Below are 12,314 nucleotides of genomic sequence, written 5' to 3'. Positions count from 1 at the left end.
GGGGGCTGCAGTCGTCTTGCCTTTTGGGGCCATGTCCCCTGTGCAGCTGTCCTGGGCTGGAAGCACGGAGAGGTGTGCATGCGGCTGACTTTAAATATGGCACTCGATGTGAGAAAGCAGTGAGGTGATGGTGTTGCAGGCAAATGAGAGCCTACCGCCATCAAAACGGCGCGTTTCCCTGGAATGCATGATTAGTGAGTACCCAGAGTATTACCCTGGGTAGGATTGGGACGAAAAGCTGCCATTGCGGCCAGCGGGTAAAACGTTATATTTCCCACCTGTTACCGCACTTAGTGCAAATCTGGGGTGATTCCGTCCCAAGTTGCAATACTTCCAACTCATGAGCCAGGATTTTATATTGGTTGGGCAGGCTTGGCGGAAGCGGGCAGGAGCGGAAGCGGAGCCGACTGCAATCGGCTCGGCACCACGATTTCACGCCAGCGTGGATCGCGAGTGATAGCGCTACCTGTGTGGGCGGGGGGAGGAGGGTGTCAGGTCCAGCGCTCTTGCGCGTATGCGTGCGAAAGAGCACTTCAATCTGTGCCTCAGGGAGATTGAAGCGCCTTTTTAAAGAAATTATTGAAAGCATTAAAAATTTAATGAAACATGTCCCCTGTCATGTGACTGTGTCACATGAGATGGGACATGTCTTTATTTTCAAAATGAAGTTCTTATATAATCAGCATTAGCTTTAGGAAATCCCATCCTGCTTGTGGATGAGGTTTCATAAAAAAGGTAAAGGCTATTTGGCCTTTTCGCCTGCCCGCCAACCATTAGGTTGGACAGGCAGCGTAAATTTAGAGTTAATTAGTACTTTAATGGCCTTAATAGGCCTTTCAATTAGGCCTTTCGGCTGCGCACCCGCCGAACGAAATATCGCGAGGCAGCACAATGACCTCGGGACAGACTTTGGAACCGTGCTATTATTTTAACAAGTTTACAAATTCAAATCTCAGATACTGAAAGGTTGGTCACTTTGAACTTTTCTCATTTACATGCTGCCCCTCAGCACTATCATCTGAAGGCCTGGCATTAGTTTTTGCATGTACACTGATGACACCCAGCTCTATCTCATTACCACCTCTCTTGACTTCTCTGCTGTTGCTAAATTATCAGACTGTTTAATCAAACATCCAGTACTGGATGAGCAGAAATTTCCTTCAATTAAATATTGGGAAGACCGAAGCCATTGTTTTCTGTCCCCACTCCAAACTCCATTCCCTAGCTACCAATTCTCTCCCTGGAAACAGGGAAACAGGAATCTTGGTGTCACATTTGATCTGGAGATGAGCTTCCGATCTTATATTCGTGCCACCTTTAACATCACTTATTTCCACTTTCGTAACATTAACAGCTTCTTTTTAATTCATTCACAGGATGTGGGCTTCACTGGTTAGGCCAGCATTTATTGCCAATCCCTCTTGCCCTTGTTCAGAGGGCATTTAAGAGTCAGCCAGATGGGTTTTTACAACAATCGACTATGGTTTCATGGTTATCATTAGACTTTGAGTTCCAGATTTTTATTGAATTCAAATTCCACCATCTGCCGTGATGGGATTCCAACCCGGGTCCCCAGAGTATTACCCTGGGTCTCTGGATTACCAGTCCAGTGACAATACCACTACGCCACCGCCTCCTCCTATCTCATCTGCTGCTGAAACCGTCATCCATGCCTTCATTTCCTGTAGACTCGAATATTCCAATGCACTCCTGGTTGGTCCCCTACATTTTATCCTCCGTAAACTTGAGGTCATCCAACCCTCTGTTGCCCATGTCTTAACTCGCAGCAAGTCCTGCCCCTGTGAAGGGTAGTGGGACGTTTCATTACGTTAAAGGTGCTATATAAATATAAGTTGTTGTTGTTAAAGTGGTTACAATTTTCAAAGCAACTTTAAAATCATGTTCAAGTGAACTTTTGATATACAGATATGTACACCATTATACCATCACATTGTCTGCTTGGTGTTCCAACTAGCAACTTAAAAATATCATACAGTCTATGCCTGTTAACTACTATCTATATTTTTGTGCTAAAATGAACTATCCAATAATGTGGACTAAGCCTGTAAATAACACAGTAAGTGAGAAATTAGTGCTACGAAAAATAAATTATCTGATCATCTGAATTAAGCATTTTGGGATTAACAATACATTGGGTAAATAGGAGAACTTGGTCACATACCCAAGTGAAGAAATAATTAAAATAGGTTTTTCTAAACTTTGTTCAGGCTCTTGTGTTTTAATTCTAGACAACACAGCACTAATGAGGAGCACTGTCAGATCTCAAGAAAGCTGCCAGGTGAGGTGCTCAAGGTTGTGGAGCATTTTGCCTGAGGGGAGAAAAAAAATGCCACATCTACTGCTGAAGCATTGTAAACCGTGAGGAGGGCAGTATAGAACTTCAAAAGGACATAGACAAGTTGGTGGAGTGGACAGATAGGTGGCAGATAAAGTTCAAGGCAGAAAAGTGAGAGGTGATTCATTTTGGTAGGAAGAACATGGAGAGACAATATAAAATAAGGGGTACAATTCTTAAGGGGAGGCAGGAGCAGCGGGATTTGGGTACATATGTGCATAGATCATTGAAGGTGGCAGGACAGGTGGAGAGAGCAGTTAATAAAGCATACAGTATCCTGGGCTTTATTAATAGGGGCTTAGAGTACAAAAGCAGGGAGGTTATGCTGAGTTATATAAGACACTAGTTGGACCTCAGCTGGAGTATTGTGTACAGTTCTAGATGCCACACTATAGAAAGGATGTGATTGCATTGGAGAGAGTGCAGAAGAAGTTTACAAGAATGGCTCCAGGGTGAGAAGCTTGAGTTTTTAATGATAGATTGGAGAGGTTGGGACTGTTCTCCTTGGAGAGGAGAAGGCTAAGAGGAGATTTGATAGAGGTGTTCAAATTCATGAGGTGGCTGAACAGAGTAGATAGGGAGAAACTGTTCCCGCTCATAAAAGGATCGAGTATGAGAGGGCACAGATTTAAAGTGATTTGCAAAAGAAGCAAATTTGATGTGAGAAAAAGCTTTTTCACACAGCGAGTGGTTCGAGCCTAGAATGTATTGCCTAGAAGTGTGGTGGAGGCAGGTCAATTGAGGCACTCAAGAGGGCCTTAGATAATTATTTGAATAGAACCAATGTTCAAGGGTACAGGGAAAGGCAGAAGAATGGCACTAAGTCATGATGCTCATTTGGAGAGCTGGTGCAGACACGATGGGCTGAATGGCCTCCCTCTGCACTGTAACAATTCTGTGATCAGCAGTAAGCTTGCCTGTATTTGTTTAACATTAAAGGAGTATTACAGATTATGTTCAGAAAAAAATGGTATGTGAACCTTATCCATGTCATTAAGAAAACTAGGTTTCAACTTTTAATTCCACAAAAGCCAAACCTTCATATTTAAATGCTCGAGACACTATGATAATCCCATGCAGGATGACGTGGTGCTGCTGAGTCAGTGCTGATTTAATAGAATTATTGCATAGCCATATGCCAAGACAAGAGATAGACAATAAAAATTAACTACAGCTAACCTGGTAAAACGGACTTCACATATATTGCACATGTATGGTTTCTCCCCTGTATGTGTCCGCATGTGTCGTGGCATCTTCCCTGCACCCTGGATCACTTTGTTGCAGATAGGGCACTGCTGAGATGCCTTGGGTCTCATCTTTTTCTCATATTCCAAAGGCCAAGTTGGATAGACTGCTGCCAAATAGGAAGGGCCTAGTATATTCAGATAGGAATTAAAGTCTAGCTCTTCCTTTAATGTTCCAAGGTTACTATGGCTATTTTCCAGCATAATACCTTTAAAAAAGTCACAAAGACTTGTGGTTGAAGGCAGATCCTCCTTAGCCTCCACTTTGACCTTTTCTTTCTTTACTACGAGGTTAAGGGGCAACTGGTCCACTTCTTGGTGTTCCACAAGCTGAGGGAAACCATTATAACCTCCATTCCAGAGGGGAGGAAAGAATCCTGGTCTAAGTGAAGACATGTTGGTTCTTCCATTCAGCAAATTTCCTCTAGGACTTAGCCTTTCTTTTAACAGAGACTCTAAGGAGAAATCACGTACAGGTCCCAAGCATCCACCAGGATCATTAACCGTAAATTGACTTAAGAACTCACAAGGCAGTTTGGTGCATTGTTTTTCTATAAGCTTGCTGGTCAAAGTATTTTGAAAACCATATTCCTTATTCCAGTGGTGACCTTCTTGGAAGTTTTCCTCTGATTCATTGTTATGCTCTCCAGGGGGTTCTCCAAGATCTCGTTGGGGAGGTTCTTTGAGATCTTGTTGAGGATGTTTTTCACAACCTTGTTTGTGGAATTCTTCGTGACCTTCTCCAGGGGATTCTTCAAGATCTTGTTCGGGAAATTCTTTAAGATCTTGTTTGGAAAATTCTTTAAAAACTTGTTGGGGGGATTCTCTGAAATCTTCCTGGAGCAGATTGTCTTGAGGATCTTGTTTTGCTGGATCTCCTCTATCACTGCTCACCCGACCACTTGAATCCATGATATCAACACATACTTGGATAAGACACTGAATCTCCAACAGCTGTGCTGCACTTAAAACATCCTTTACATTTGAGCTGCTAATAGTGAGGGTTGATGTATAAGCAAACTCCAAAATTGCAGAGAGTGCCTCTGGTGTCACAAAGTCAATCTGGTAAACATTATGTTGCTCTCCAAGAGTGTCTGTGGTGAACAGTGTCTTGAAATACTTGCTACATGCAGCAAGGATTGACCTATGGGTCTTGTACTCCTGATCTTTTACTATCAGGACAACATCACAGAGAAGGCCATCTTGCCTCTGTTCATTCAAACTACAAAGGAGTTCACTGCTATGGTCTGGAAATGGAATTCCAATGAGATCATCAGCCGCATTGGCCATCTTTATGCAAAGAGGTCTGTCAAATAAATGTAGAAAATAATATAATTAGTGACTAATATTTTGAATATCAAATATTGAAAATATGCAAACATACATACACAGATGTGTGCACACACTCTTGAGAACACAGAAATTTCTAGACAAAATGATACCAAGGTCCATCTAATTTTTTTTCTTTTTTCTATCGTGGGATGTGGGCATCACAGACAAGGCCAGCATTTGTTGCCCATCCCTAACAGCCCTTGATCTGAGTGGCTTGCTAAGCCATTTCAGAGGGCAGTTAAGAATCAACCACATTGCTGTGGATTTGGAGTCATAAGTAGGCCAGACCAGGTAAAGACATTAATGAACCAGATGGGTTTCACAAAAATCGATGATATTTGTCATGGCCACCATTACTGAGACTAGCCATATGCAGCAAACCTAGACAACATTCAGGCTTGGGCTGATAAGCGGCAAGTAACATTTGCACCACACAATTAAGTGCCAGGCAATGGCCATCTCCAAAAAGAGAAAATCTAACCATCTCCCCTTGACATTCACTGGAACTATCATCACACTCGATTGGCACCCATTCACCACCTTAAACATTCATTCCCTCCACCACTGTGCACAGTGCCAGCAGTGTGTACAATATACAAGAAATAGAAGGACAAGGGCAGCAGATGCATGGGAACACCACCACCTGCAAGTTCCCCTCCAAGTCACATACCTTCCTGACTTTGATATCACTATCTCTTCACTGTCACTGGGTCAAAATCCTGGAACTCCCTTCCTAACAGCACTGTGGATGTACCCACACCAGATGGACTTCAGCGGTTCAAGAAAAAAAAACTATTATGGAAATTCACCACAAAAGTGGATCTAAACATTTGGGAATGGAGTCACCTCCTACTCCAGGGAAATCAGGGATGACAAATGCTGGCCTTGCCAGCGATGCTCACATCCCATGAAATTATTTTTTAAAATTCTAACCACATTAAGTAATTGTAAAGGAAGTGCCAATGCCACAAAAATCAGCTTGTGCTCTTTTACCTGGTAAGCTCTTTAGCTTCCGGTTATGAGGTTCGGGGAATAGCCAATAGGAAAAAAGAAAACCAGGACAGATATAGAAAAGCACAGAATTTTGTTCCAAGATAATATAGTATGGAATGTGTACAAAATCCTGTAGATACTATAAACAGAAGGATAGTAAAAAGAAAAGACATGCATTTATATAGCACCATTCATGCCATATGATATCCCAAAGCACTTTATAGATAATGAAGTACGTTTGAAGTGTTGTAATGTAGAAAACGCGGCAGCCAATTTGGGCTAAGCAATCTCCCACAAACGACAACGTGATAATGACAAGATAATATGTTTTTGCAATGTTTATTATCGTGATGTTTATTATTATTGACCACTGGGAATAACCTCTCTGCTCTTCTTCAAAATAGTGCCATGGGATCTTTGACACCCACCCTAGATGGCATACAGGACCTGGTTTAATGGCTTAATCTCCAACAAGGCTGCACTTTCTCAGTGCTGTACTTGAATGTCAGTCTAGATTTTTGTGCTCAGGTCCTGAAGTGGAACTTGAACCCACAATCTTCTGACTCAGTGGTGACGGTGCTACCAATTGAGCTACAGCTGACAATAATGGACTTCAAGAGAACATAAACAGACTGCTGACATGGGCAGGCACATGGCAAATGAAATTTAATGAGAAGTGATACATTTGGGTAAGAAGAATGAGGAAAGGCAATATAAGCTAAATGGTACAAGGTTAAAAGGGGTGCAGGAACAGAGGGGCCTGGGATGTATGCACACAAACCTTTGAAGGTGGCAGGACAAGTTGAGAAGAGTATTAAAAATCATATGGGATGTTTGGCTTTTTTTAATAGAATATAAAAGCAAGACAGTTGCACCAAACCTTTATAAAACTCTGGTAAGGGCCCATTTGGGGTGTTTTGGTGACTTCTGGGCACTACACTTTAGATGGATATCAAGGCTTTAGAGGGGGTGCAGAAGAGATTTACTACAATGGTACCAGGGATGAGGGACTTCAGTTACATGAGGAGACTAAAGAAGGAAGGGTTGTTCTGCATGAGGCAGAGAGGGCTAAGTATGGGTTTAATAGAGGTGTGCAAAATATTGAAGGATTTTGATAGAGTAAATATGGGGAAAAACTTTCGACTGGCAAAGATATAGGGAGGAATTCTACAGCCCCTGCCGGCCTACTTGAAGGCAGGATGCATGTAAAATAAAATGAATGGTCAGCCCACTCCCTTCCTGCCCATCCCCTACGTGTATTCCATTTTATGGTGGGTGGGTAGGGCGTCAGGCAGCCTGCCACCCTTAGCCTATTGAGGCCCTTAACTGGTCAATTACTGGCCAGTAAAGGGCCACTTTCCTCATCCACTGCCATAATACGATGGGTGGGGGAAGATGGAAGGAAAGTGGCTAGCTGGCTATTTTTCCTACTTGGATAGAAGGCAGTAAGGAAGGAAGGGGAGTACCTTGTTTGAGTGGGGTCCCCTATCCCTAGGGGGAACCCCCCCCCACCCCAAAAATGGTACCCACCCCCGCCACCCCACGATTTTTGCCTCCCCCCATCCCCGTCCACTAAAATCCAACCCTGAACCCCACCCCCCCAACCCCCATCTCCCTCCTCGCTTGAGTGCCAAATACTTCCCTGACCAAAATCCCTGAGCTTACCCAAGTCCAATATCCATGTTGTCTTCTTCCTACAACTCTCTTGCAGTCCCAGTTGTGGCCACTACCCGCTACTGCATTCTGGTGCTGCTAGGAGTTTTCAGCTGCCACCAATCAGATTGACTGGCAGCTCCTGAGGGCAGGACTTCCTGTCCCTGAGGGGCGGAAGTCCCATCTCACCTTGTTAAGGCTGTCCCCAGCTTATTATCATTGTGGGGCAGCCCTTTTTAAAGTTGGCAAGCTGCCGACCGACTTTTCTACTGGGTTGGGGGAGGGGAGGGGAGGGGGGAATGGCGAGCAATATGTCCCCCTGTAAAATTCACCTCACAGCTTTAAAGGAATTGGCGCAAAAACTAGAGGAAGCATGAGGGAAAAAAATTACATGGCAATGTGTTATGATCTGCAATGGATTGCCTGAGAAAATAGGAGAAAGAGATTCAATTGCAACATTCAAAATGGGATTGGATAAATACTTGGGAAAATTTGCAGGGATATAGTGCAGAGGTGTGGAACTAATTGGGCAGATCTTCCCAAGAGCTGGCACAGGTACATCGGATTAAATGGCCTCCTTCTGTGTATGATACTATGGATGGTGACATGATGGAAATGCAAGCAGCTATTTTTAAGCTATAATAGTTAAATGGAGTGCCTAATAGGGAGAGTCAAGTAGCTACACAATTTGAAGTTCTGACTACCAACTCTCAGAAGCTTTGAAACCAATCTCTACTAACTTCAATCGGAAGTCCATGAAGGAAAAATGTTCCAAGTTTTTGAGGATGTAGAAAATGCTGGAAATGTGTTAGTGTTGGAGAGGTTGCAACAAAAGTGGGCATAATATTGCCCATCTTCTAAGCATGTCAAAACATCCAGCCCTAATAGCAAAAGGCACTGTGGAACATTTGTTTTTTTTCTAAAGAACAGACTGCTCTTCTGTTACCAAAATATGTATGAGTCAAACTCTTCACTTCAAATATTCTGAGAGATCTCATGAGCTCAGGATTCTACACTTTTGTATATTTGCCAGCATAACAAGAAGGTACATCTGGAGGAAACTGTGATGTTCTCCCAAAATTGGCACCGGTGATTGCCAAAAGTCTAAAAAGGCAGCAGGATTGGCCTTCTAAGATCTTAACTCATGCTGTCAAACAGTGCAAAACACTGAGCATCAATTTCTGTGTAAAAAGGATTTTGGTTTAGATGCTTTGCTATTTAATGACATTAATTTCGCTGATAAAGTGAACTACAAGAGCAACTTGCATTCATACAGTTCCTTTAACATATGTTCTAAAGTAAAGGAAAGAGTGGACAATAAGCCAAAGAAGATATTGGGAGAGGTAACCAAAGATTTGGTCAGAGGTTGGTTTTAAAAGTCTTAAAGGAGGGGAGGGAGGTGCAGAGATTTAGGAAGTGAGCTTCGTAACCTGGGACCTAGCTGACTAACTGGATAATTACCAGTGGTGGAGTAAAGAGAGGAGTTAGTGGAGGCATCATAGAAACAGAAGTAGTTACAAAGATAGGGAGAAACAAGGCAGCGGAAGAATTTAAAGACAAGAATGATCATTTTAAAATTTAACCACTGGAGAATGAGGACACTATCGGGGGAATTCTAACCTGGAGGAATGTGAGAGTTTGGATGTGGGTGAGGGGTTAAATCCAGCAACAGACGCCAGTGTGTTAGGAACCGACTCTAACCCGTTGACTTCTGCGTTGAGTGCATTAGGCTTGCGTGTAGACCCCTCAAAAGAGTCGGGTTGCCAATTAAGATAATTGCTCCATTGGAACATCCATGGGTTTCCCAGGCTTCTTGAAACTCAGCACTAAAGCAAGGCAAGGACACAATGGTGATTGAGGGGGCTGATTAGAACTCATGGAAATACAGCAATAAACAGTCTTTCAGCTGCCTTCTCGTTTATTGTGGCAAACAGTTTTTTCACAGTGCTTTTGCTAAGAGTTTACTTTCTACACTTTTACTGAACCACATCAAAATGGCTGGCGCCTCAGCTGCCTTAGATTTCACCTTGGGTGAGGAGCAATATGACCAAACACAAGCAGCCTATCAGCCGACAGTAACTCTGTTTCTCTCTGCACAGATATTGCCAGATCTATTGAGTATTTCCAGAATTTTCTGCTTTATTCCAATAGCCTACTATTGACAGACCCACAGCTGAAGACAGAGAGGAGACCACCAGTAGCAGCAACCTGCTGTTGAGAGGCCTGCAGCTGGGTCGGTCCAATGTTGTAACCAAAGTGAAGTGCAAATGATTGCTGCCTTGGTAAACAAGCTATCAGTCATCTGCCTTATGCATTGTGAGGAGCTGACTGGGAGATTCTGGATATGTCTTTGGCAGAGCCCTGGAAGGATCCAAAAACGTTGAGTACGATGGTCATCTTGATAACCATTGGTAATGCATGGCTATCAGGTCACACTGGGAGCAGGTCTTTAGGAGTCTGCAGACACAACCTGAGCCCCCTCTAGCACAATTGTTCTGACTTGTCAATGGAAACAAAACCTCTGCCTGTGTAACCTGTGTTGCAGGTAGTGCCTCCTGTGAGCTACTCCCTTCTGTTCCTAAGCTCAGCATCTCTACCGGACCTGGTTATTAAAACTATCAAAAGGCTGAGCTTGAACAATACAAGCTGTGTTCCAGAACCAGAGATACTTGCTCACCTCTGGCCAGGTACATAATGAGCATCCTCAACATGACAAATTATTACCTTTCATTATTTCTGAAGTCAATAAAAAAGCTAAGCATTTCATAAATCAGAAAAAATGTTGTTCACTCAGCTCCTTTCAGTCAGTTATGTTTCAAACATAGCCTAATCATGAAAGGGTCAGAAGACAACAATAGATCTATTGGCTGGAACCTTGCACTTACAGGCCTGCTGAGAGAGACAGATTATCCTGATAATTTAAACCTTAACCTACAATATCAGCTGTCTCACCAACAGTCAAGAAAATGTGAAACACTACTTGTAACACAGTGCTTGATTACAAATTGAAAGTACAACAAAGCCAAGACCTTGTGTTCTTGGGAATGTTTTTCCTTTCCAGTTAAAAAAGATTCCTGACCCCACACTACCTTCAACAGAATTTATTTTTTTAAGTACATTTGACTCAATTATATTCAACAGTGCATGAAAGACTGAGCAAAGTTTCATACTATATAACCACATATAGTTATTTATTAATCCAAATAAAATTTGTGAAGCTGCAGGCTTGTGCACATTCCTGGAGCAAATACAGCCTTTGCACATAGTGATTAGTAACCATTGACAAAGCTAGAAAAGATAAGGGGCCAGATTTTGGAAGAGTTGAGCCAAGTCCGGAGGCCTTTAAAATGGAGGGGGTGTTCATGGGACCCAATTCTGGATTCCCGCCTCCATTTCTGGTGTTGGCAATTTTCGATGGCATGGGGTAAGGGTGTGGTAAGCATACCTGCACCCTGCCCTCCAGACCTTGCTGCATATATTGTAGAAGTGGGCAACTCATACTCCTCCACTATTTTCGTGGAGTTGAACCTTCTTGAGGACTCATGGTTCACTGTCCCTCAGAGGAGTCATGAACCATAATCTGGATTTGGGAAGCTTTTGAAAAGTATATTTAAAAGGTCTTACCCATTCCCCTTCTATGCCTTCCATGTCCAGGAATCCTGTCTTGGAGCTCAGCCAAGCATTCATAACAAGGCCACCTGGAGAAACCAATGAATGCTTGGCTAAGCTTCAAGGATCACTAATGGATTAGCTCAGGCGGGGTATGTTTAGGCAGTTTTTTGGGTGTGTAAACTTTGATTGATTGACTTCTTTGAGGTTATGAGAAGTTATTCTTTCTTTGATCTGTATTTCAATGCATTTATGTTTATTTGGACAAGATTAAGAGGTGTGAAGTGGGGTAAAACTACCGTGATTGAAACTATGAATGGCAGTGTTTGATTGACACTTTTATAAGGTTGTAAGAACAGCAGTTTTTTTCAAAGCAGGTTTCTGATTTTTTTCCATAAGTATTTCAAGACTTGCCATTGTTATTATATGGCTAATTGATTTTGTCCATCGTACATACTGTGTGAGTAGGCATGGAAGGGGCGTGGAGGTGGCAAGTAATTCGGAAAGTAAATGGAATGTTAGTTTTTCTGCATGGGGGGGTGGAGTACACAAGTAGGGAAATCTTGCTACAAAGCGTACAGGGCTTTGGTGAGACTGCAGCAGAAGCACTGAGCACAGTTTTGGTCTTCTTACTTAAGGAGGGACATACTTGCATTGGAAGCCATTCCAAGAATGTTCAATAGGTTGATTCCTGGGATGAAAGGGTTGTCTTAAGAGAAAAGGTTCAGCAAGTTGGGCCTAAACTCATTGGAGTTTAAAAGAATGAGAGGTGATCTTATTGGAACATATAAGATTTTGAAGGGGCTTGACATGGTAGATGCTGAGAGGGTATTTCCCTTTGATAGGAATATCTAGAAATAGTGGGCAGAGTTTCAGAATAAGGAGGCAGACAATTTTTTAAATGATAGGGTGGTTAAGGGTTATGGGAACCAGGCAAGGAAGGGGAGTTGAAGTCAAGGTCAGATCAACCATGATCTTATTGAATGCTGGAGCAGGTTTGAGGAGCTATATGCCCTACTCCTGCTCCAATTTATGTTTTTAATTAATCACGCTCCCTTCACCCATCTACCAACAATCTCTACCGAGCACAACTCACACCCAACATTCTTAGCTTCAGCTCACCCTCG

General features: G+C 42.8%; 1 protein-coding gene across 4 annotated transcripts in view; it reads right to left on the bottom strand.

Annotated features, from left to right (window-relative positions):
- The window catches only part of zbtb7c (zinc finger and BTB domain containing 7C), a 266,111-nt gene that overhangs the window by 19,058 nt on the left and 234,739 nt on the right, over positions 1 to 12,314 (bottom strand). For all 4 annotated transcript variants that reach the window (XM_078552824.1, XM_078552826.1, XM_078552823.1 and 1 more), the window contains one exon: positions 3,536 to 4,906. In XM_078552824.1, the coding sequence (XP_078408950.1) occupies positions 3,536 to 4,890 (1,355 nt within the window). In that variant the 5' untranslated portion in view covers positions 4,891 to 4,906. The remainder of the gene's footprint in view (positions 1 to 3,535; positions 4,907 to 12,314) is intronic.

The sequence above is a fragment of the Cetorhinus maximus genome, chromosome 1 (assembly GCF_964194155.1).
Source record: "Cetorhinus maximus chromosome 1, sCetMax3.hap1.1, whole genome shotgun sequence".
Taxonomy (NCBI): domain Eukaryota; kingdom Metazoa; phylum Chordata; class Chondrichthyes; order Lamniformes; family Cetorhinidae; genus Cetorhinus; species Cetorhinus maximus.
Note: the sequence above shows the minus strand (reverse complement) of the source record. Positions and strands in the feature narration are given on the sequence as shown.